Source organism: Danio rerio, chromosome 10, assembly GCF_049306965.1.
Source record: "Danio rerio strain Tuebingen ecotype United States chromosome 10, GRCz12tu, whole genome shotgun sequence".
Lineage (NCBI taxonomy): Eukaryota > Metazoa > Chordata > Actinopteri > Cypriniformes > Danionidae > Danio > Danio rerio.
Window position 1 is genome coordinate 6,051,682 of NC_133185.1, and position 25,202 is coordinate 6,076,883.

A 25,202-nucleotide genomic window follows, 5' to 3' on the forward strand; every position below is an offset into this window, starting at 1 on the left:
TGTTCTCTTCATACATTTATTTATTGTTTTTTAAATGTGTCATATAAATAAAACTGAAACGAATATTCATAATATAATATATAAAAACGAAATAATAAAAAAAAACATTTTTTTTTCTGTCTAACACAAAAGAAGATTTACATTTAGAAAAATGTTGAAAACCGGAAACCATTGACTTCCATAGTGTGAAAAATAAATACTATAGAAGTCAATGGTTACCAGATTGCAACATTCTTCAAAATATCTTCTTTCGTTTTTGACAAAAAAAAAACCCATAAAACTACAGTAATTGAAAACACTTAATGGTGTAAACATTAAGTAAATAAAATTTTTCTGTGAACTTTCTCTTCAGTTTTAGTTAATGTACTAACGTGAACAATACATTTAAAGGTTTTTGCATCTGTTATTATATATTTATTTATTTATTGTTTTTTGTGTGTGTTTTAAATCATGTCATATAAATAAAACTGAAATTGAAATGAATATTGAAATAATTTCATTTAAAAAAAACGAAATAATGTTGAAATGGTTAAGACAAACGTTGTCCATAGACAAAATTTCATTCATACACCGTAAACAATACTGATTGCCTTCATTTTTTTTCATTTGTCATTTGAACTTAAATTATATTAAACAGACTTAGAAAATCAAGTTAGAACACGATTAACGTAGTTTAATAAGTTACAATTAACTAAAAACATGTTGTCATGACTTATTGAGTATATACATATTTTCACAGTGTAGTTTTAATTCAAATGATTACATCATAATTTAAAACAAATTGATTTAGAAGAATTTTCGCTATGAGGCACTTTAACATTAATTAATTAGCATTGACCAACACAGAGCGACACAATATTTGGAAATCTTTAATCATTGTTTTCTTGTTAGTTCATGTTAGCCAAGTTCAGTTTAATAACAAACGGTAACACTTTATAATATCTACACACTATAAATCATTTATTAAGCATTAGCAAATAGTGAATTCATTATTCATTAAGCATTAACTCTACATTAATAAACGTTAGTAAGCAGTTTATAACTGCAGCTACAAATGCTCTATTCTTGACTTATAACCACATTTAAAATGTGCTTAATAATTGTATTTTCATACTTAGTAAATGATTAATTTTTCATTAATAAATTAAGTATCGCATTATTTACAAACCAGTTGTATTTAAGAGTAGTTGAGGGTTTTTAGGATCATTCAGAATGAGTTAGTAAATGATTAATAAACTATTGAAATCAACATTTATGTCTTATTATTCAGGCATATACTAATAGTCAACTAATAGGTTAATAAATGCTTTATTAACTCACCTTCATGCAGTTTTGTGACCTAATCTAAAGTGAGGACTGTTTATGCTTTATAAATGCCTTATAACTGACAAATAAAGGCTCAAAATCAAATGAACGATAATCTGTGCAAACTTTTCTAAAATGTAAAATTACTGTAAAGTTTAAACATTGCTGAATAACAGGAGTGTCAAAATACAACAAAACTGGATAAAACAACAATATAAAAATTAAACAATGTAATAAAATGTAATGTTTAAACTCAACAGTGATTTTATTTTAGATCAGGTTGCAAAGATTTATTTTTTATTTGAAGTACAGTTTCATTTGTGTATCTTTAATTGAATAGGAATGAATAATGTCGTTTTTCCTGTTTAGAATTTAACTGAGCCTTTGTTTGTCATTTATAAGGGATATATAAAGCATGAATAGTCCTCACTTTAGATTATGTCACAAAACTAGGTGAAGTTGAGTTAATAAAGCATTTATTAATATACATAGTAACCATTAATATATGCCTGAATAATAAGACACATAAACATTAAAATTAATAGTTTATTAATCATTTACTAACTCATTCTGAATGATCCTAAAAACTCTTAACTACTCTTAAATACAACTGGTTTGTAAATAATGCGATACTTAATTTAGTAATGAAAAATTAATCATTTACTAAGTATGAAAATACAATTATTAAGCACATTTTATATGGTTATAAGTCAAGAATAGAGCATTTGTAGCTGCAGTTATAAACTGCTTACTAACGTTTATTAATGTAGAGTTAATGCTTAACGGATAATGAATTCACTATTTGCTAATAAATGATTTATAGTGTGTAGTTATTATAAAGTGTGACCAATGTGTTTAGTATAAATTATATAATTTAGTTATTTTAAATTATACTTTAAATTAAATTGATAACAATAGGAGTACATTTTCGGTAAGTTTCAAATAAAAACTTTTAAATTCTTACAAAACGTAAAGATTAAACTACACAGTCAAAAATTCTGACTCAGATATTTAATCATTTATAAATTGCTTGTGAATTATTCAAATGACATGTGACTTTAAAACTAATATGGCTTTCTTCTTTAAAAGAGTTGCGAAACAGCGACAACAGAGAAACATCTGAAATATTTCTACAGCTTTCTTTTTCCACTACCCTCAAAGCTACAGAAGTAATGACAGATCGATGCCACAACAAAGTGCTCTTATTATACTGATCATTTAAAACACGTCGCAACTTTTATCTATTATTTGCTTACTGCCACATCAAAATGGTAAGTATTCTAATAATAATAATAACCACAATTGACGTGAGGATCATTTCAAATGGAATAATCAAACCATGCTCATGAAATATTTCAAGAGCCAATCATGTGAAATGCAATAATATAATAATTTTCTTCAGCTTTTTCAGTCATTTAGGGCTTAAAAATTGTTCAGTTAAGGTCATACTCCAGCACAACATTATACACACATTACACATTCATAAAGCACACATTTCATAGAAAATCAGGCAGATTCATGTGTTTAAATGTCTTAGTTTTGGCCAATGACATTATTTTTTTTTAAATATTTTTCATTTAGTTTCATAATTTGCTATAGAAATTAGTTCAGCTTAGTTTAGCACATAATACACATTTTACATTAATAAAACTACATTTTTATATACAATCAGACAGATTCTTCCTGTATAAAGTGTTTAAATGTCCTCAGTTTTGGCCAATAACATTATTTTAAAAATCTTTTTCAGTCATTCAAGTTCATAATTTGCTTTAGAAAATTAGTTCAGCTTAACATCATACTTTAGCACAACATTATACATTCATAAAACACTTTTTGTAGAGAATCAGACAGATTCTTACAGTATAAAGTGTTTAAATGTCCTAAGTTTCGACCACTAACATTATTATTATTTATATTATTATTATTTTCTTTGTTTACTTTTTAAGTCATTTAGGCTTCATAATTTGCTTTAGAAATTTGTTCAGTTTAACCTCATACTGCAGCACAACATTATACACACATTTCACATTCATAAAAGACATATTTCATAGAAAATCAGACAGATTCTCACTGTATTTTGTGTTTAAATATCCTCAATTTTGACCAACAACATTATTATTTTTATTATTTTGACATTTAAATTAATAATTTGCTTTACAAATTAGTTCAGCTTAACATCATACTTTAGCACAACATTATACACACATTATATATTCATAAAACATCCTTTTTGAAGGGAATAAGACTGTATAAAACTGTATACTGTATAAAGTGTTTAGGTGTCCTCAGTTTCAGCCAAAAACTTTATTATCATATTATTATTATTATTTATATTAGCATTTTGAGTCATTTAGGCCTCATAATTTGCTTTAGAAATTAGTTCAGTTTAACCTCATACTGCAGCACAACATTATACACACATTACACATTCATAAAACACATATTTCATAGAAAATCAGACAGATTCTCACTGTATTTTGTGTTTAAATATCCTCAATTTTGGCCAACAACATAATTTCTTATATATTTTGTGATCATTTAGTTTAGCTTAACATCATATTTTAGCACAACAATATACATTCATAAAACATTCTTTTTTGTAAAGAATCAGATTCTTACTGTAAAGTGTTTAAGTGTCCTCAGTTTCAGCCATTAACATTATTAATATTATTATTATTATTATTATTATTATTATTATTATTATTATTATTAGCTTTTTGAGTCATACAGGCCTCATAATTTGCTTTAGAAATTTGTTCAGTTATAGCCATACTCCAGAACAAGATTTTACACACACACATTACACATTCATAAAACACACATTTCTTAAAGAACCAGACACATTCATTCCACATGAAGTGTTTAAGTGTCCTCAGTTTCAGCCAATATCATTATTTTTTTTTTTTAGCTTTTTCAGTCATTCAGGTTCCTAATTTGCTTTAGAAATTAGTTCAGTTTAACATCATACACCAGCAGAACATTACACATTTATAAAACAAATCATTCATATAGGATCAGACACATTATGACTATATGAAGTGTCCACAGTTTCAGCCAATAAGATTGATATTATTATTATTATTATGAGCTTTTTCAGTCATTTAGGCCTCATAATTTGCTTTAGAAATATATTCAATTTAACATCATACTCCAGCACAACATTCATAAAACAAATCATTCATAGAGAACCAGACCCATTCTTACCGTATTAACTGTTTAAGTGCCCTCAGTTTGGCCAGTGGCTGTATACCATGTTCAACTGTCTGTAACTGAACAGGATGTGGAGCCTCTTTAAACTCAGTGGATAGTTCAAAAGAAGCTGCCAGTTCAGGAGTTCTCGCTCGCAGACTGAACGCTGAAACTGTAAGCACACACTGATGCCAGAAGCGCAAGATTTTTCGCCTTTTCTCTTGCCTTTTTTGTACTGACACAAACCTTTTCTTTAGTACTTCAGTAAGAGCGGCTATTTGCAGACTTCCTCATTTTAAGAAACTTGCCTACTTCCTTCACCATTTTTTTGTCCTATCTTTAACTTCCTCTTCTATCTCAGAACATAAATATATAATATGCAATACATGAATAGTCATGCAGTCAGTGAGGCCTAATGTACTGTACATTTTCTTATATTATTAATTAAATTAATCAATCATCATAGTATGTACACTCTTTAAAAAGTGATTACTTGCAATGACTATCAATTAGTAGTTGACTTTACTTTAAGAAAAGTGGGTAGGTCACACTTTACAATAAGGTTCATTAGTTAATGTTAATTAATGCATTTACTAACATGAACAAACAATGAACAATACATTTACTACTGTATTTGTTATTATTAGTTAGCGTTAATTAATGAAAATACAGTAGTTCATTGTTAGTTCATGTTAACTCATGGTGCATTAACTAATGTTAACAAGCAGGGAGTTGGATGTTAATAATGCATTAGTAAATGTTCAGTTATGATTAATAAATGCTGTACATGTGTTGTTCATGATTAGTTCATGTTAGTAAGTGCATTAACTAATGAACCTTATTATAAATTGTTACCAGTGAGTACAATTGATTTGTCTTAGAATTATTAAGTAAATTTACGGCGTGCATGAGTGAAAAAGTAAGGTCAACTTGAGAGTTCCACGTTACAAAAGGATTTACTCACATATTTAGGTAAAATCAATGAATTGCTTTTAACAGAAAGTGCTGGGTTGCTTTAACTAAATTATAGGTGGAATATGGACAAACAATTTAACCCAACAGTTGAGTTTGTCAACATTAAAAAAAAATGAGCTGCTTGTTGATTTATGTTCAATCCACTTAAAAAAAAAAAATATTATCGCTTTTGTGTTGGGAGAACATGAATGATTTGTGTTGAGTTTTACTGTGATATTTCACCCAAAACTTGTTTGTTTGTTTTTTTAGATTGTTTGATTAAAATAATACTGAATACTTGAAAATGATTTTGCTTGTTCAAACTACTAAATGAGCTGTATCAACACAATTCTAGACTTTTTGTAACAACTTAAGTGTTTCATGTTCAATCCACTTGAATTTGTAAAAATAATTACGTTAACTAAATCGATTTGTGTTAGGATGACATGAAGGAATTGTGGAATTGTGTAGTGAATATTTAACTTTTTGCTCATTCCTTCACATCACTTTTGTGCCAAGATGTACATTTGGCACATATTTTAAAAAAGTTTATTCAATATGTACGATTTTTCTGAAATCAAATCTCTCCTTAAAGCATAGTTGAAGTCAGAATTGTTATCCCCCCTTTGAATTTTTTTTCTTTAAAATATTTCCCAAATTTTTATAGTTTAAATGTTTCCCAAATGATGTTTAAAAGAGCAAGGACATTTTCACAGTATGTCTGATAATATTGTTTCTTCTTGAGAAAGTCCTATTTTTTTATTTAGGCTAGAATGAAAGCAGTTTTTAATTTTTAAAAAACATTTTAAGGTCAAAATTATTAGCCCCTTTAAGCTATTTTTTTTTCCGATAGTCTACAGAACAAACCATCATTATGCAATAACTTGTTTAATTACCCTAACCTTAACCTTATTAACCTAGCTAAGCATTTAAAATGTCACTTTAAGCTTTATAAAAGTGTCTTGAAAAATATCTAGTTAAATATTATTTACTGTCATCATGGCAAAGATAAAATAAATCAGTTATTAGAATTGAGTTAAGTGTAGAAATGTGTTGAAAAAAAACTTCTGTCCATTAAACAGAAATTGGGGGAAAAATAAACAGGGGGGGCGAATAATTCGGACCTCAACTGAACATCATTTTTATTGATTTTATTTATTTATTATTTATATTTTGATCTTTATTATTATTGTTATTATTCTACTATTTTTATTGATTTTCTTTATTATTATTGTTATTGTAAATATTGTATGTCTTCAGCACCAGAAAGGCGCTTTATAAAATAAACATTACTGTTAACATTATATACAATAAACATTATTATTAGTATTACTATTGTTCACCCAGGGATGGGTAGGCATCCGCTCCATAAAACCTATCCTGGATAAGTTGGCGGTTCATTCTGCTGTGGCGACCCCAGATTAATAAAGGGACTAAGCCAAAAAGAAAATGAATTATTTATTGTTGTGATTGCCAGCAGTGTTTTCTCTGCTGGAGTTCACTTCCTACATTCCTGCCGAACTACAAATCCCAAAAGTCATTGCATCAATCACTCCTGCCCAGTGGTGAAAAGAGTACTGAAAGATCATACTTAAGTGCAAGTACTATTACTAAATCAAAATATCAATGTTGAATTGATCCAATATCATGCAGCCCCATACTGTCAAAGCATTCAAAAATAGTAAACACTTAAAGATACTCCATGAACCAAACTGTATGTTCACTAGTGGAAAGTGTGTGATCAGGAAAAACAGATGTGTGATGCGGTTCATTGAGCTGTGATGGACACAGTTTACTGTACTTCTGTAATGAGTCTTCAGTGCATCTGTCTGCGTGATGGAGTAGTATATCTTCTGTTTACACTGAGGCATGTTTCATAAACAGAGAGAACCGCGGCACACCTGCAAGAGCAATCATCAGAGGATTTCACAACCCAGTGACATTTCCACTCTGAATGGTGGATTGCAGGTTAAAGAGACGGTTCACTCAAGAATGAACATGTGCTCACTATTTTCTCACCCTCAAGGGGTTGCAAATCTGAGCTTCTTTCTTCTGTTGAACACAATAGAAGATATTTTGAAGAATGGTGGAAACCGGTAACCATTGGCTGTTAGTGAATACCGTTACTGAAGTGAGTCTCCAACATTCTTCAAAATATCTTCTTTTGTGTTCAACAGAAAAAAGAAACTCAGTCAGGTTTGGAACAAGTAGAGTTGACAGAATTTTCATTTTGGGGTAAACTATTATGGGTATTATAGGATTAAGTGATGGGTAAGTTACTTTAAAAAATATCTTTACTGATAAAATATATTTAATATATATTTATAATATATATTTAATTATATATTTAATATATATTTAAAAATATATTTAATGATAATTAAAATTGTATTTAAATGAATTTTCTAATTACTTTTTGACTGAAAAGTAACTTGATTACTCAATAAGTAATTTCAGCATGACATTTTAGTGTTTAACAGTGAAAGAGAGTCATTTGTAGACCAAGTATGTTACATATTTAATATCTGACAACATTGAGAATTCGGTCTGCCTCAACTGTTCAGCATATCAGCACTCATGGGCTTCAAAATGACTGGCCAATCAAATCAAAGAGGGTGGAGTCTCAGTTTATCTAGCAATGCTCAGTTTTTAACAGTGAAATAGTGTCAGGTATAAGATGTAAGCAGTATTGCAATGTTTATTATTTCACAACAAAGGAAATTTAGTTTGCCTCAATTGTATTACAGCATTTATGACAAACCAAATAAATAAATGAAAGAATGAACAACTGAATGAATTAATAAAAAAATATGAAAATTTAATGACAGCAAACATGAATTTCAGATAGCAAATATGATTTTTATGCAGTGCTTCAGTTTTTGTCACAAGTTAAGCAGGCCACACATAGCCGGAAACTTGGTAATAACTAATTATAGACATTGTAATTATTATTGTTATGTAACATATAATAAATGTATAAAAGGAAAAGGTTTAATGCAAAATACTGGACTTTTTTCCTCTTTATTGAAATATTTTATGAAATATTAACAAAATGTTTGTATTTTTAACATTGTATTTGGAGATTATTCTATATTTTAAATTTATTATTATTTTTTTTTTAAATAAAAGTAGGTATAATTTTGGGTCAGTTTTCTTTTCTTTTTTTAAAGTAAATTATTTTGTTTACCACAGCGGCATTTATTAAATGTAATTTTTTTTTTATATTTATTAAAATTTTAATTAACTGCTTTCTTATTTTATGTAGTTTCAAATTAAAATTATTACCACAGTCATTATTGCTTTTATTATTCTCACCATTATTAAAGTTTTTTTCTGAAGGATCATGTGACTGAAGACTGGAGTAGTGAAGCTGAAAATTAATTTTTAAAATCACTGGAATAAATGTTTAAATTAAATTATAAACTACGTTTGAACAGTTAATTTATAGTGCAATATAATTGCAGATAAATGCAACCTTGAGCAGGATAATCTTATTTTAAAACATTTAAAATCCTATTGACCCCAACCTAAATATAGTTGAAGTCAGAATTATTAGCCCACATTTTAATTTACTTTTTTTTTTTAACAGAGCAAGGAAAGTTTCACAGTATGTCTGATAATATTTTTTCTACTGGAGAAAGTTTTATTTGTTTTATTTCGTCTAGAATAAAAGCAGTTTTAAGGTCAATATTATTAGCTCCTTCAAGCTATAATGTTTTCGATAGTCTACAGAACAAACCATCATTATACAATAACTTGCCTAATTACCCTAACCTGCCTAGTTACCCTAATTAATTTTTTTTATATTTATTATAATATTTTAATATTTTAATACACCCCCCACTCTCCTCTAACTTAAACTCCTCACAATCACTGCACTGTTTAACATTTGCACATTTAAAATTTGCACATTGCACAATGCACATTGCACCACATTGCACTGATTTACTTATTTGAACTGTACATACCCACTGCACATGGACATTTGTAATTATATACACACCCACTGCACATATACATTTGTAATCATGTTTATTTATCTGCACACTTCTGATTATTAATAGCAACCTGTACATTCTGCACATAGCAATACATACATATTCATTGTAAATCTCTGTTCATAGTACAACCTGTATATAATATTGATAGTACATCCATCTGTAAATATCACCATCGTTTTTCATGCACTTTATAACTTACCTGTATCCTGCACTTTCTGCTATTGCACTGCTGGTTAGACCTAACCTGCATTTCGTTGCTTTGTACTTGTACATGTGTAATGACAATAAAGTTGAATCTAATCTAATCTAATTAACCTAGTTAACGCCTTTAAAATGTCACTTTAAGCTGTATAGAAGTGTCTTGAAAAATATCTAGTAAAATATTATGTACTGTCATCATGGCAAAAATAAAATAAATCAGCTATTAGAAATGAGTTAATAAAACTATTATGATTAGAAATGTGTTAAACAAAATCTCCCCGTTAAACAGAAATTGGGGTAAAAATAAACAGGGGAGCTAATAATACTACAACTGTATATTGCTGTCAGTTTTGAAGTATAAAATATTTTTTATGTTCACAGCAGGGGGCAGCACAATACCTCAGATTATCTGAAACACGTTCATAGCAACCACATCTATTATAGCAATAGATGTTGTGGTTAGAAGCCGTTTATTTTCCGAAACTGATCAAAGCTGATCTCATCAAGCCCACATGTACAGAACAGAAATCTCTGAATTGTGTCTGTAAATCGTTTACTGTAATACACAAATGAAAATGTGTGACATTGTACAGCAGCTTTTGTTTTTCATTTAAAAGCATTGTATTAAATAATTTCCATAGTGTTTTAAAGAAAAAAAAAAATACTTTTATAAAGGGTTTATACACAAATGTGTGGCAAAGTCTGTCAATAGAACCAGCTTATATGGATAAAAATTATCCATTTTATTTTTTATAATCACACTTCATAAAAACAGTCTGCAGGAACACTTTGATTGACAATCTTCCATTGTACTTGTCAGAGGTGGAAAGCCCCGCCCATAAGTCATGGTCTCTAACTCATTAGCATAGGATGTTAGTCTTGTTTTAAAATCTGTCACTATGCTGGCACATATAGTTGAAGGCAGAATTATTAACCCCCCTGAAATATTAGCCCCCCCACCCATTTATTTTAGAATTTAACGGAGAAATTTTAGAAACACATTTCTAAACATAATAGTTTTAATAATCTATCTCTAATAACTGATTTATTTTATCTTTGCCATGAGGACAGTTAATAATATTTGATTATTTTTCAAGACACTTCTATACAGCTTAAAGTAAAATAAGCTTAAAAGCTTAACTAATTAGGTTAACTAGGCAGGATAGGGTAGTTAGGCAAGTTATTGTATAACGATGGTTAGCTTTGTAGACTATCGAAAAAATATATAGCTTAAAAATATTAAATAAATTATATATATAATTGACCCCAAAACGTCAAAGAATTTCTCAAGAAGCTGTTTTTTTTTTCTAGCCAAAATAAAACAAATAAGACTTTCTCCAGAAGAAAAAAATATTATCAGACATAATGTGAAAATGTCCTTGCTCTGTTAAACATCATTTGGGAAATATTTTTTTAAATTAATAAAAATTCAAAGCAGGGCTTTCTGACTTCATCTGTAGGCAGTTGTAGCTCCACCTTATTTTGAAAAGAGCACAATCTCATTTGAATTTAAAGCAACAGTCACCAAAATGGCACAAATAAAATCAAAGCCTAAAAAAGGGCAGTTTTAAAGTGTTATAAAACATTATTTGCTTGGTACTTTAAGCTAAAGCTTCACATACACACTCCAGGGAAATCAGAGATTTATTTTAAATCTTGTAAAAAGGGTAATAATAGATCCCCTTTAATATTTTGTTTAAAAACTCTGCAGAGAAAAAAAATCAGGGGTAAATAACTAGCGTACACTGCCTGCTGCACATACTGTACGGTTAGCCATTCATAAACTTGTTCTAGTTGAGCTGTAAAACATGTCATTAAATCTAAAGTCACTTAAAAAAAGGCCACTAAATGTGTTAATTACTCTACGGAAAACAATGTGACAGTTTGTGTTACTTCAGCATTTTAAAGAGTAAAATATGATTAAGATTGTAATATATATATATATATATATATACACACACTATATATACACACTTTTTACGCAACATGCCAATACAAAGAGAGAACAGTTTTGACCACAAATTATTTTGTAAAAGGAAACCTTTAGCAACATCGGTTTTAACTAAACAGAATAATTTATCAGAGTTTATCATAATTTAATATTTATGTTTGTTTTTCCAAGCTAACAATTTCATTTTATAAATACATTCACCAGCCACTTTATTATGTCCCATAAATACTTTATTATAACCCAGGTAAGCCTTTAAATGTCACTTTAAGCTGTATAGAAGTGTCTTGAGACTTGAGTCTTCAAAGATAAAATAAATCAACTATTGGAAATTAGTTATTAAATCTATTATGTTTAGAAATGTATTGAAATCAGATAAGACAAAAAAACAGAATCATAAAAAATAAAGCGAACGAGTTCGTAACGGGGCGAGAATGCGGTGAAATCTGAAAATGCAGTCAAAATTGGAAGAGGGCATTTCTTTTTCCGGATTGCTTTCATAAATCGTCACTTAAGTTTAGGGAAGGAGGAGGAGGGTGGCGAGGTCGGCCGATTGGCCGGCAGCCCAGTCAATCGTTCAGTCATTCAGCTAGTCGGTCAGTCGGACAGGCGGTTGCTCTACAGCGGCCTCCGGTGGCTTTTTACGTGAGAATAGTGTGCTCGCGAGAGGCGTTCGAGACAAGAAAAAGCGCGCACAGCGGCCTCTCGTGGATTCGCGAAAACAAAAACTGCAAAAATACGTACCTCCTGGGACGTATATTAAAGTCTCCAAAAAACGTCTGCGGGACTACGTTTCCAGAATGAGCCTGGGTTGCAGTTTTTTCTCAGTAACTGTAACAAATTATTGTTACTTTTATTTTGTAATCAAATTATGCCACACAATTACATGTAACTAGTTACTCAACCCGGGCTCATTGTGGAAACGTAGCCCCGCGGACATTTCTGCGGACCGGTACGTATTCGAGCGTTTTTTTGTTTTCGCGAATCCACGAGAGGCCGCTGTGCGCGCTTTTTCTCGTCTCGAACGGATTCATTTTCCGGATTCCGTTTTTCGTCTTACCTGATTTCCGGAACCCGCTGTTCCCCTGACTCGATCCCGGTCGTCGTCCACCGCGGCCGGCTCCGGCTCGTCCTCCTCCGGGGCCTCCGCTCCACCGACGCAACGCTGTGAGCTAGGCGGTCGAACTGATTGCGTTGGGAAAGCCCTCCACTCGGAGGTAAGCCGTCGGCCGGCCTCGCGGCGTTCGCTCGAAAAAAAACCAAACGCAACCTTTATGTACCACGTAAATCGCGGTCTCCAGAAACGTCCGCGGGGCTACGTTTCCAGAATGAGCTTGGGTTGTAGTTACTCCCCAACACTGCCTATCAAATACAAATTATAAAATATTCTTGTGAAGTTTATGTATAAACAAATTTCGAGAGGATCACGTGCTTATGATTGCTAGCGGCTGGATTCGCATTATCCAATTCACTACGCTCCAATCAGATGACTCCTAAACTACTACAAATACCCTGGGTTTCATTCCACTGTTATCTTCGTTACCCCTTCCACCCCTACTCCTCCTTCTTAGATGGGTGACAAGGTGGCCCAGTGCGTAGCACTGTTGCCTCACAGCAAGAATGTCTCTGGTTCCAGGCTTTACCAAACCAGCAGACATTTCTGTGTGGAGTTTGCACTTCTCCCCGTGCTCACGTGGGTTTCCCCCGGGTTCCCTGATTTCCTCCCACCGCCTAAAAACATGCAATTAAGTTAACTGAATAATCTAAATTGGCACCATAGATATGCTTCTAGTACGTAATTATCTTCAAGAGCAATCACTTACTGTTCATTGGTTACTACAGCAGGGGAGTTCTCGAGATCTACCTGAGCTCAAACTCCCCTCCCGCCTTGCAACGGGAGGGAGCCCTGGGCTCGAGGATCTCATGAGCTCAGGGCTCTCTCCCGGGACAGCATGCCAAACAAGCTTTTATAATTAATCATCAGCTAAGTGTGAACTCTTGAATTATATTTGAAATGCTTGTCATTCAACAGTAAAAGCATATCATAAATACTGCCCATCCCTGCTCATAGTATCTTTAAGATAAAAAAGTGAACCTTCAAGGTACAAAAGTGTATACCCTAAAGCAGTGGTCACCAAACTTGTTCCTGGAGGGCCGGTGTCCTGCAGATTTTAGCTCCAACCCTAATCAAACACACCTGAACAAGCTAATCAAGGTCTTACTAGGTATACTTGAATCATCCAGGCAGGTGTGTTGAGGCAAGGACCGAGATTGGTGACCCCTGCCCTAAAGGTACTAATAATGGGCAACTAGAAACAAAAGAACAATAGTGTTTTTTGTTGTAAAGTTACCCCTGTGACAGCTTTTGTACTTGGATTTCTGAGAGTATGATGCTTTGGGGTCATTTTTAATCTGAATTAAATATGCTAGTAAGTAGATAAGGCGACAAGGTGGCGCAGTAGGTAGTGCTGTTGCCTCACAGCAAGAAGGTCGCTGGTTCGAGCCTCAGCTCGGTCAGTTGGCGTTTCTGTGTGGAGTTTGCATGTTCTCCTCGTGTTCGTAGTGTATGTGTTGTGTGTGTGAATGTGAGTGTATGGGTGTTTCCCAGTGATGGGTTGCAACCTGAAGGGCAACCGCTGCGTATGACATATGCTGGATAAGTTGGCGGTTCATTCCGCTGTGGCGACCCCTGATTAAAAAAGGAACTAAGCCGAAAAGAAAATGAATGAATGAAATAAATAAATCAACAGTAATAAAATATTAAAATAATGACAGATGTGCAGTACGCTCATATATCACCAACACAGGAACGGCAAAAGCCAACCTCAGCGCAGTACACAACCATGGCAATACTTTTCCAAAAGAAAGTGTGAATGAACTCATCGATGCCCTTCAAGATCTGTAAACTGTACAAACGGAAGCGCGGCATATAAATAGCCTCCGGGGTAATGAGGCAGGGCTGCTCATATGTGTTTTGCAGCAGCAGGAGGGAGAAGTGCTGAAATCCCTCGTGACGTCACGGAGAGATAATGGGAGAGGAGTCAGCAGCAGATGCAGGAAACAGCGCTGCCCCTTTAAATATCGCACTCATGCCTCGGATGGAGCTTTAGAGGAACCGCAGAGCTCCAGAAAAACAGCCCAAAAAATCCATCGTGACATGACAACCGGATTTTAACACTGCGTCTTTCATACATCAACATTTAGGTGAGTTTCTGAATAACACTACCTGAATAACATCTAATTGTGTATGTTTTCCTTTTGTAACTATTATAAATAATTGATTATATATTATATAATCTTAAAGGAGTAGTATATAGGCTGTACTTACAGTCTGCGGCTGTTTTCTCTTTGTCTTTTATCCCGTCTGTGTTTTCTGCGCATCCTCATCCTGCCCGCACCATCAGCAGCGCTGCATCACATCCTTATCGCTTCACCGTCGGATTTAATCCGTACTAATGTATTCAAAAATCGTCCCCGTCGCCGTTTTTGCTCGCATCCATGTGCTCAGCAAACAATCGCTGCTCGTGAGGCTTTGATATTCGTTCTGGTGGCTCCACTAATCATGTCAGACTGGAAGAGAGTCTCATTGGCCAGCAGTCTCTGTTGACTCTGATTACTGTACATAGCGTATACAGTTTTAGTATGGAAGCTGAGTATGGAAACATTCATTTGAACTGTTTAATAGGATTTGTTTTTGTGCCTTATACTTTATATGTAGTAATATTAATAGTATATACTTTAATAAATGTTTATGAAAAGGTTTCTGTATTGAAACAATCATGGTTAAAGACCCACTTATAGTACACCAAGAACGATAATTATAAGGCAAGGCTTATTTATATAGCACATTTCATACACACTGAAAAAAATGATTCAAAGATGATTCCTTGGATTTACTAAATTGTTTTACGTTAAGTGGTTGAAAACAATTTATTTGTGTTGAATTTAAACAAACAAATTAAGTTTAATAATGTTTAACTTAATTTGTTTGTTTAAATTCAGCCCAAATAAATTGTTTACAACCACTTAGCGTTAAAAAAATTTAGTAAATCCAAGGAATCATCTTTGAATCATTTTTTTTCAGTGCACAATGGTAAATCAAAGTTCTTTTTATAAACAATACTTAAAAAAAAAAAACATGTATAAGAAATAAAAACGATGTTATAATGTTTTAAAACAGGTTTTGATAGAATGAAAACGAAAAGAAAACATAGTATCGTGTGTTGGACGTATCACTGTAAAGGCACAGTTAAACAGATCTGCATTAAGTCTTAATTTGAATGTGCCTAATATAACAATGATAATAATATTAGTTAAAATACTATCAACATGTCCTAAATAATTGCTTAGTGCACATAATGAGAATGAACTAAACTGAAATTCATCTCTAAAAACTGTACTGACACGGTTTCAACTCACTAGAACTTTTAAGTTTAGCTGCTTTGACACATTCTACATTGTAAAAGTGCTATAGAAATAAAGATCAATTGAATTGAATTGTACATAATGTCTTTTTCCCCTCAGACTGAAGATTGTGTATAAGTAGCCTACATGCTTCATCTAGGGAGTTTTAATAATAAGTCTACTCTCTTTGGTGTTACTTTGTTCAGTTCAAACATCAAACTTAAACGCAAAGACTTAAGATAAATTATTTCATAAATACAGAAAAATACAGAATTATGTCTAATTTGTTTAACTAAGTTGTATAACATCATTGAGCAACTTACTTAGTCTCTCTTTTAAGTCCCTTTTAACTGTAAGTTTCACCTACAATATTTGCATGGAACTAAACCTGAATAGTTCACACCAAAATTGCAGAATCTGTCATGATTTACTTACCCTTCACTTCCAAACCTGCATGAGTTTTTTTTTTCTGTTGAGCACAAATGAAGACAGTTTGAAGAATTTTAAAAAACAGGTAGCCTTTTACTACCATAGAGTTTTTTTCTACTATGTATGTCAATGGTTTCCTCTTTTCCTCATATATGTTTCTTTGTTTTTTTTTATCATAAATGGTATAGAATTGAAGTCTATAATAAAAAACGGTCCCACTTTATATTGTTGACTTAACTTATATGTACTTACATGGGAATTAAAAGTTTGTTACAATGTACTTATTGTGTCTAAGTACATTAGACACAATAAGTACATTTGTGTCTAAGTACATTAGACACAATAAGTAATTTTTATAATACAGTCTATAATAAAAAACGGTCCCACTTTATATTAAGTTGACTTAACTTATATGTACTTACATGGGAATTAAAAGTTTGTTACAATGTACTTATTGTGTAAATACATGTATTTACTTTGTACTTATGTTTGATTAAATACATGTATGTAATTACATCTGTATTTAACTTTTGTAATTACATTTGTAAATACACTGTTGACCATCCCTTACACCTTAACTTACCCTTAAACCTACCCATGCCACCAAACCTGTCCATAACCCAACCCCTATCCCAACTCAAGAGCACCACAAGTGTTCTCAAATACATTATAAACATAGTAAGTACATTGTATTTTTTTTTTTTTTTGATATAAGTACATAGTAGTTAGGGCCACTTAATTTAAAGTGGGACCTAAAAAACATTTACGTAAACAACACAGTAGATGGTTTTGTTATAATCTGTACAATAGCGTATTTACATACTGAGACAGAGATTTTAATAGATAACTTGATTACTGAGTAGAAAGTTATCTCCAAATATCACAACAGAGCAATTTACTACGCCAAACAACAAAAACAATCATAAACACAGCATTGAAACAAGTGGAAAACCCCCCAGTGCAAAGCTGCAATATCAGAATTATTTTGGTCAATTTTAAATAATCGTCTTGGAGAATTCTTGATGAAGAATCATGTAAACTTAAACAATTCCAATTACTGTAAAAATATCTAAGTTGAATTTTAACACGCTTGAATTGATTGCTGAAATAAAATGTACTTTTACTTTTCTGAATTGTTTGATAATTTTATTTCTGTAGTGTACTTAATCACAGAACTAATTTTATCGGTAGACTTTGTTTACACTATCCACATATATGTATGTTTCGGATGTGCAACTGTATATTTGTATATTTTACTAATATTTTTATTCATTTGTAATTATTGTTGTTGGTCAAATTTTACAACAGTAACAAGAAAGTGCTAAAGTAAATATAATATTACACAGTATGTTTGGCTGATTTCATGTGCTAAACTGATGCAAATGGGAAGATTTTAAGATTTTTAAAAAGGTCAGTGACAAAAAATAGTTTTGTTTTTCAACAAACTGCACAAACTTTAAGCCCGGACGTACATGTCAGGTAGATTATTAAAAACATGTTTTATAAAGCACACAAAAGCTTCAAATTTCAAATTTAGGTGTGTTTAATGTGCAACTTCAAAGTGTTGTCACATTTTTATTACCATATATTTTCTTTTCTTTTTTTTGTTAAACAGCTCTGTGAAATACTTCATTTTGATAGGTCAAAGACAAAAATAAGACAAAATGAAAGATTTTAAACTATTTTATGTCTAATTGTTTAGTTTTGAGTCAAATAGCTGTGGAATAAGTGGAATAATGTACAGTTGAAGTCAGAATTATTAGCCCCTTTGAATTTATTAATATTATATAATATTTCCCAAATTTTGTTTAACAGAGCAAGGACATTTTCACAGTATGTCTGATAATATTTTTTCTTCTGGAGAAAGCCTTATTTGTTTTATTTCAGGTAGAATAAAAGCAGTTTTTAATTTTTTAAAAGCCATTTTAGTGTAAAAATTATTAGCCCCTTTAAGTTTTTTTTCCCCGATAATCTACAAAACAAACCATCATTCTACAATAACTTGCCTAATTACCCTAACATGCTTAGTTAACCTAATTAACCTAGTTAAGCCATTAAATGTCACTTTAAGCTGTATGGAAGTGCTGAAAATATCTGGTAAAATATTATTAACTGTCATCATGGCAAATATAAAATAAATCAGTTATTAGAAATGAGTTATTAAAACTATTATGTTTAGAAATATGTTAAAAATGTCTTCTCCCTGTTAAACAGAATCTAGGGTAAACATAAACAGAGGGGCTAATAATTTAGGGGGGCTAATACTTCTGACTTCAACTGTACATCCAGCCAATTGTTTTTGCAGAGAAAAGCTCTTCAGTCTAACAACTCCTATTAAATCTGTCAGCCTTTATTTTGCAAGAACATCCATTTGGATGTTCGTTATCCCTTACATTAATAATAATTAAAAAAAAAAAACTATTGACGAACAAGTTATAATTCATAACAGGATTTAAATCTTTTGCTAACACTTTGTTTTACCGGGCCAATTCTCACTATTTTATGTGTGTTTATTTCCTACCTATTATTAAGATAAGATACAGGTGTGTTGTTATGAATTTTGCTTCTTGCAGCACATTCCAAACAAAATTGGGACAGTAGCAATTTGGTTGAATAATGATGTGATTTGAAACAGGTGAATGTAAGCAGCGAAGTCCTTTAAAAGTAGGCAGAGGATTGCCAGTTTGCCAACAATTAAATGAGAACATTATTGAAATGTTTAAAAACAATGTATCTCAAAGAAATATAGGAAGACATTTGGATATCACATCTTCAACATTGCATGACATAATTGAAAGATTCAAGGAAACTGGAGAAATTTTAGTGCATAAACAAGGGCGCACCATGATCTCTCAGGCGGCACGGCATCAAGAATCGTCATTCATTTATAAGCAATATCATCACATGGGCTCAGAACTAATTTGACAAGCCTTTGTCAAGTACCAAAATATGTGGTTTCATCAACAAATGCCAGATAAAGCTGTACTGTGCCAAATGGAAGCCCTATGTTAACAGTGTCCAGAAGTGCAGTCGAATTTTCTGGGCTATGACGCATTAGGGTGGACCATCCCACAGTGGAAAGGTGTACTGCGGTCAGATAAATCAGTACATCAATTTTTTTTTTTTTTTGGGGGGGGGGGGGGGGGGGGGGGGGGGGRGGAGGGGGKGGGAGGGGAGAAATGGACACTGGGTGTTTTGGACCAAAGGAGAAAAGAACCATCCAGATTGTTACCAGCAACAAGTACAAAAGCCAGGGTCTGTCATGGTTAAGTGCCCTTAACAAAGGTATCTTGCATAGCGCCAGTGTTGCTGAAAAGTACAGAGAGATTTTGGAACACAATGTGCTGCCTTCTTTTCCAGGGACATATTTCATAGGGGTGTAACGATATTACAAACAGAACCGAAATATCGCGATACACCAACCACGATACGTATCGCGAAACTCTCGTAGCATACCGCGGTACTCTCACGCCCCCTGCTGCCCATTGTTGAGGTTGATGTCACTTGTCTCTAACTAATTGAACCAATTTAAACATCTTTATTTTATCACATTTGATTAAATTGTATTAGTAATGATGAGCTTTTGTTCTAAATAGTATATTCTAAAGTTAGTATATTCCAAGTGCATGCCATGTCATGTGACTTGAGTGAGCGATCACTCGGTTACTGTATGATGGCTGCTTCACATAGTATTAAGATTGCAGATCCCTCAGACACATTTAAGTCGCCTGTTTTGGAACATTTTGATTTTCCAGTGGAGTATAGGAGTGGATTTTGTTTGATAGACAAAGCGCACGCCTATCTGTCGTAACTTTACCGAAACTTACTTATAAGTATTAATATTGTGGTAATTTCACAATGTGATGGTGTAAGCAAAAGACAGACAACAGAACAGCCAACAACAGTGATTTAATGTACAAAAGTGAAACCAGAATAATGCCCAAATATATGCTATAAACATAAATATTTACACTAATAAAAAATAATATAATAAATTAGCAAATTCAAACAAAGTAACTAACAAAATTTAGTTAAACTCGTGTAGGGGGACGACAGTGAAGCCAAACAAAAGAAAGAAATATAATTTCAACAAGACGATGCAAAACCACATCCTGCACACATTACAAAGTCCTGGCTGTGGAGGAAGAGGACTCACATACTTGACTGGCCTGCCTGCAGTCCTGACCTATCTCTAATAGAGAATGTGTTTTGCATTTTGAAAGGCAAAATGTGACAATGAATCTTAAGACTTTGCAGCAAGAATGGGACAAAATTACACCTGAAACACTTCATCACTTGGTGTCTTCAGGCCCTAAACATCTTTTAAGTGTTGCGAAAAGGAATGACTACATTATGAAGTGGTAAATGCTTTACTGTTCCAACTTTTTTGAAATGTGTTGCAAGAACCAACATTGGAATGTTTTTTATTTTGGGGAGAAAACAATAAAAATCATGAGTAACACATTAAATAATGTTTGTTGTATTGTCTGCAATGAAATATAAGTCAAAGTATATATTTTTTAAATCACTACTTTCTTATTTTATTCGAATATTCCATACTGTCCCAACCTTTTTTGATTTGGGATTGTACTTGTATTTCAACATTTCTTCTTCATTTGCCTCCATCCAGGCCTTAACCTTCAGAATCATGCCAGAACAGAGCAATGATTATCGGGTGGTTGTATTTGGAGCCGGCGGGGTGGGCAAGAGCTCGCTGGTCCTGCGTTTTGTGAAGGGGACGTTTCGAGAGAGCTATATCCCCACTGTCGAGGACACCTACAGGCAGGTGATCAGCTGCGACAAGAGCATCTGCACCCTCCAGATCACAGACACCACAGGCAGCCACCAGTTTCCAGCCATGCAGCGTCTGTCAATCACCAAAGGCCACGCATTCATCCTGGTCTACTCCATCACCAGCAAACAGTCTCTGGAGGAGCTCAAGCCTATATTTGAGCAGATCTGCCAGATTAAAGGCGACATCGAGAACATCCCCATCATGCTGGTGGGCAACAAGAGCGATGAAATGAACATTCGTGAGTTGGAGAGCGGTGACGGAGAGGCCTTGGCAAAGAAGTGGAAATGTGCCTTTATGGAGACGTCAGCCAAGACAAATCACAACGTCAAAGAGCTGTTCCAGGAGCTGCTCAACCTGGAGAAGCGCAGGACAGTCAGCCTTCAGATCGACGGCAAGAAGAGCAAGCAGCAAAAACGGGCTGAGAAGCTGAAAGGCAAATGTGTGGTCATGTGAAGAAGTGTGTCTGAAAAACCAAAACGTTTTCACATTCATGATATTGAAGGATTGGTTAACCCTAATATTTAAAATACTGTCATTATGTACTCAAAGTCGTTCCAGAAACATTGAGGGTGCATTATTTTCTAATCATTCAAAGTAATTATTCCACTTATCCAGTGGTTCCCAAACCTAAATACACTCAGATGTTGTATTTCAAGACATTTGTCAGGGTTTGTTGTCAACCCTGCAGGCACAGGTCGTCAATATGATGTCATATTGACATTGTATCCAAATGTACCCCAACATCATGAGGACGTTGGATTTTGTTTGGAAATAAAAATCAGGTTGACATCAGAACCCATCGTCAGGCTGGCATCAATATCCAGCGTCAAACCTAATATCAACGTCTAATCATGTTACACCTTGACGTTGTGTGGACGTTATCACTATGACATCTATCAGACGTTGGGTTTTGGTCATTTTCAAACAAAACCTAAAATCAACCAAATACCAACGTAATTTGATGTCGTTATTTGACGTCAAAATAGCGTTGTCCTTAGACGCTGACTACATGTTAAATTTTGGTCACTTGACATCATGACCTAAATCTAACCTAATATTGATGTCTTATGATGTTGTGTACCTGCTGGGCAAGCTGCTTCTCTGTAGACACTATAAAAAAAGTGATTGATTAGCTACTTTAAACCTATTGCCTTATGCGCAACAAGTTGATTCCACTTTTAAAAAAGTCTGTAAACCCAATGGCTCAACTTAACTTTTAACATTATGCACATAGTTTGTTCACTTACACTTAAAAAATGACTCTAAAGTACTTATTTAAAATGAGTTGAAACATTTATTCATTTTCTTTAAAACACAATTCAAATCTTTGAATGACACAACTCAAATCATTCTTTAGGAGACTGGAAAATATGTACATGTTAACTGATTTGTTTAAGTATTTTGAAGAAGTTCAATCTCTTCATACAAAAAACAGACTTTAAAAACCTAAATGAAATCTAATGTGTCTTTTTAGAAGACTTGAATTAAGCTGCTTGATTCTTATGGATTTATTTACTTTTAATTTGGGGTAAATAGAGTTTAATTAAGAGACAGAAACACTTTCATTAAAAACGTTTATTTATGTTTTGAAGATGAATGAAAATCCTATGGTGTCTGGAACGACTTGAGGATGAGTGTATAATTACTATTTTTTGGGTGATCCAACCCTTTAATGCTTGGGTTTACACTGTTTACACCTGAGGACAGGAATGGCAGACATCACTCGTCCATTGTACATTTCCAGGAGCAAGGATTACATGAGGTGACCTTCATATACTCAAGTACCTTAAAGTTAATCCTTAGACTTTTCTTCTTACATGGAACAAAAGTTACAGTTATGAGAAATATCCAGGCCATTATTTATTATAGTGAATAGGAGGACGTCCAAAATGACAAAAAAGCATCATAAAAATGTAATTACAAACTCTAACTAATGATTTAAAAGGAATGCATCTGAAGTAATGCAATTTTATTCTCAGTAAGTTCATGTTTTTATGGTGCTTTTTCCATTATTCACAAAAGAGTGATATACATGCACTCTATACTAGCCCATGCAGATTGCTGGAGAACTATAAATCTGCTGGTATATGGACTACAAGATCCAGTCATGCACCACACACCCACACCTGCTCCAAGTCTCCATTGATTACACTCCTATAGCTGACGCTGCTCATGGACTGATTACACCACACATACATACTGTATGGCTCACTCATGGCTGAGTCTTTTATAATGTGAAGTGATGCTAACAACAGAGGTGCGGATCCAAACGCAGGGTTTATTAGCAGGCAAGCAACAGTCAACATAGGAGCAAACAGATGTATACGGGCAATCCAGAGTCGTGGTCAATAAACAGACAGATGGTCAAAAGGCAGGCAGAAGACAAGAATAAACAAACAAAACAAAGCAAGGTTCAAACATGGAAGGCAAGGCAAGGAATACGCGTTGTAATGTCACAAAAACAGATAACAAGACTCAAGAATCTTAAAGTGACGCTGCGGTCACACCAGAGTTAGAGCTTGCGAAATTCTGTTGTACAGTGCTGCGAAAAGGGGGCGGGAATAAACAAGATGATTAAACATTAATAAAGCATGTGATTGTTCCATATTTAAAATTTCTGCTGGTCGTTTTCGCAGGTTACAGTTCACCAAGCTTGAACTTTCTAGCGCAGCAATCTGCGAAACTTGATGCACAAGCTTGCGCTTCCGGTCTGATGCATTCGGATGCATATGAATGGAAGTCTATGGAGAGAAAAGTCCAGTGTGACCGCAGCTTTAGCCGCATATATGTGTGGTGTAATCAATCCATGAGCCGCATCAGCCGTGGGAGTGTAATCAATTGAGATTTGGAGCAGGTATGGGTGTGTGTTGCATGACCGGATATTGTAGTCCATATACCAGCAGATCTGCATGGGCTAGATCGCTGGTGAATGTGACAATACTGTGGTCAAGAGAGCTTAAACATGCTACAAGTTAAAACAACACATGCAAATAGAAAAACTCTAACAAACTGAGAATACATTTTTCAATTTGATAGCACACACACGTTTTCACATCACATGCAAATACAGAAACATTCTGCAAATAGCAAACACTACAACAGAAATATATCTGGGGACCATAAAGATGAGGAACTAGCCTGCTTCCTGTTTAGAGTCAGTAGTGTTTTTGGAGATCTGTGAGTTCTTTTTGTTTATTTTAAAGTCCTGATCCTATGGTTACTTGCTGTTTGTACATTTTCACTGTAACGATGTGAAGAATTAACGTTAAATAACTGCTCATTCTAAACAGGAAGTAGCCATGTTCATTACTTTTTAACATCCCCCAACATATTTCTGTTGTGGTCTGCACTATTTGCAGTGTGTTTCTGCATTTGCACATGTTGTGAGAATTTGCTTGCACTTGTATTGTCAAGCTGATGCCTTTTTTTAAATTTGTTAATGTTTTTATATTTCCAAGTGTTTTTTTTTTTCTTACCTTGCAGGGTGTTTGAGCTCTCATGGCCACCGTAGATATACCTTACAAAATTCATACAATTTTTTATGGCGAAATTCTTACACTGCAAAAAAAAGTCAACAGTTGCCTATATTTTGAGATTCATTGCTGTTTTCAGGTACTAAGCTGATTAAATTAAATTTAATTAAATTTAATTTAATTTAATTTAATTTAATTTAATTTAATTTAATTTAATTTAATTTAATTTAATTTAATTCAATTTAATTTAATTTAATTTAATTTAATTTAATTTAATTTAATTTAATTTAATTTAATTAAGGGTGCTTTCACACCTGTGAATCGATTCAGTTGTTCCGAAACAGAGATTACAATTGTTACATTGTTGCTGTTTGCTCTTGGAGCGGTTCGCTTTCACACTGCAAAGTTTCTAATCGGACCAAAAGAGCTACAACAAGTCACGTGCGAGTAAACTCTCCTTACATTGGTCAGAGTGTCAGGGTTTATTTTGCAGCGTCCCGCTC

General features: G+C 33.1%; 2 protein-coding genes across 5 annotated transcripts in view; one reads left to right on the plus strand and one right to left on the minus strand.

Annotated features, from left to right (window-relative positions):
* The window catches only part of syk (spleen tyrosine kinase), a 58,083-nt gene extending 42,912 nt beyond the window's left edge, over positions 1-15,171 (minus strand). For 2 of the 4 annotated variants that reach the window (XM_021479147.3, XM_005155539.6), the window contains exon 1: positions 14,927-15,171. The gene's annotated coding sequence lies outside the window, so the exon portion shown is untranslated. Of the gene's footprint in view, positions 1-4,509; positions 4,745-14,926 lie in introns of those variants that run through there. The other 2 variants (XM_005155538.6, NM_212843.2) reach the window with 2 other exon arrangements.
* diras2 (DIRAS family GTPase 2) lies at positions 14,699-24,788 on the plus strand. Its single transcript, XM_005155552.5, has 2 exons — positions 14,699-14,802; positions 21,062-24,788. Exon 2 carries the CDS (start codon positions 21,080-21,082, stop codon positions 21,677-21,679), a length of 600 nt encoding a protein of 199 aa, XP_005155609.1. The 5' UTR covers positions 14,699-14,802; positions 21,062-21,079; the 3' UTR covers positions 21,680-24,788.
* Positions 24,789-25,202: the final 414 nt, after the last annotated feature.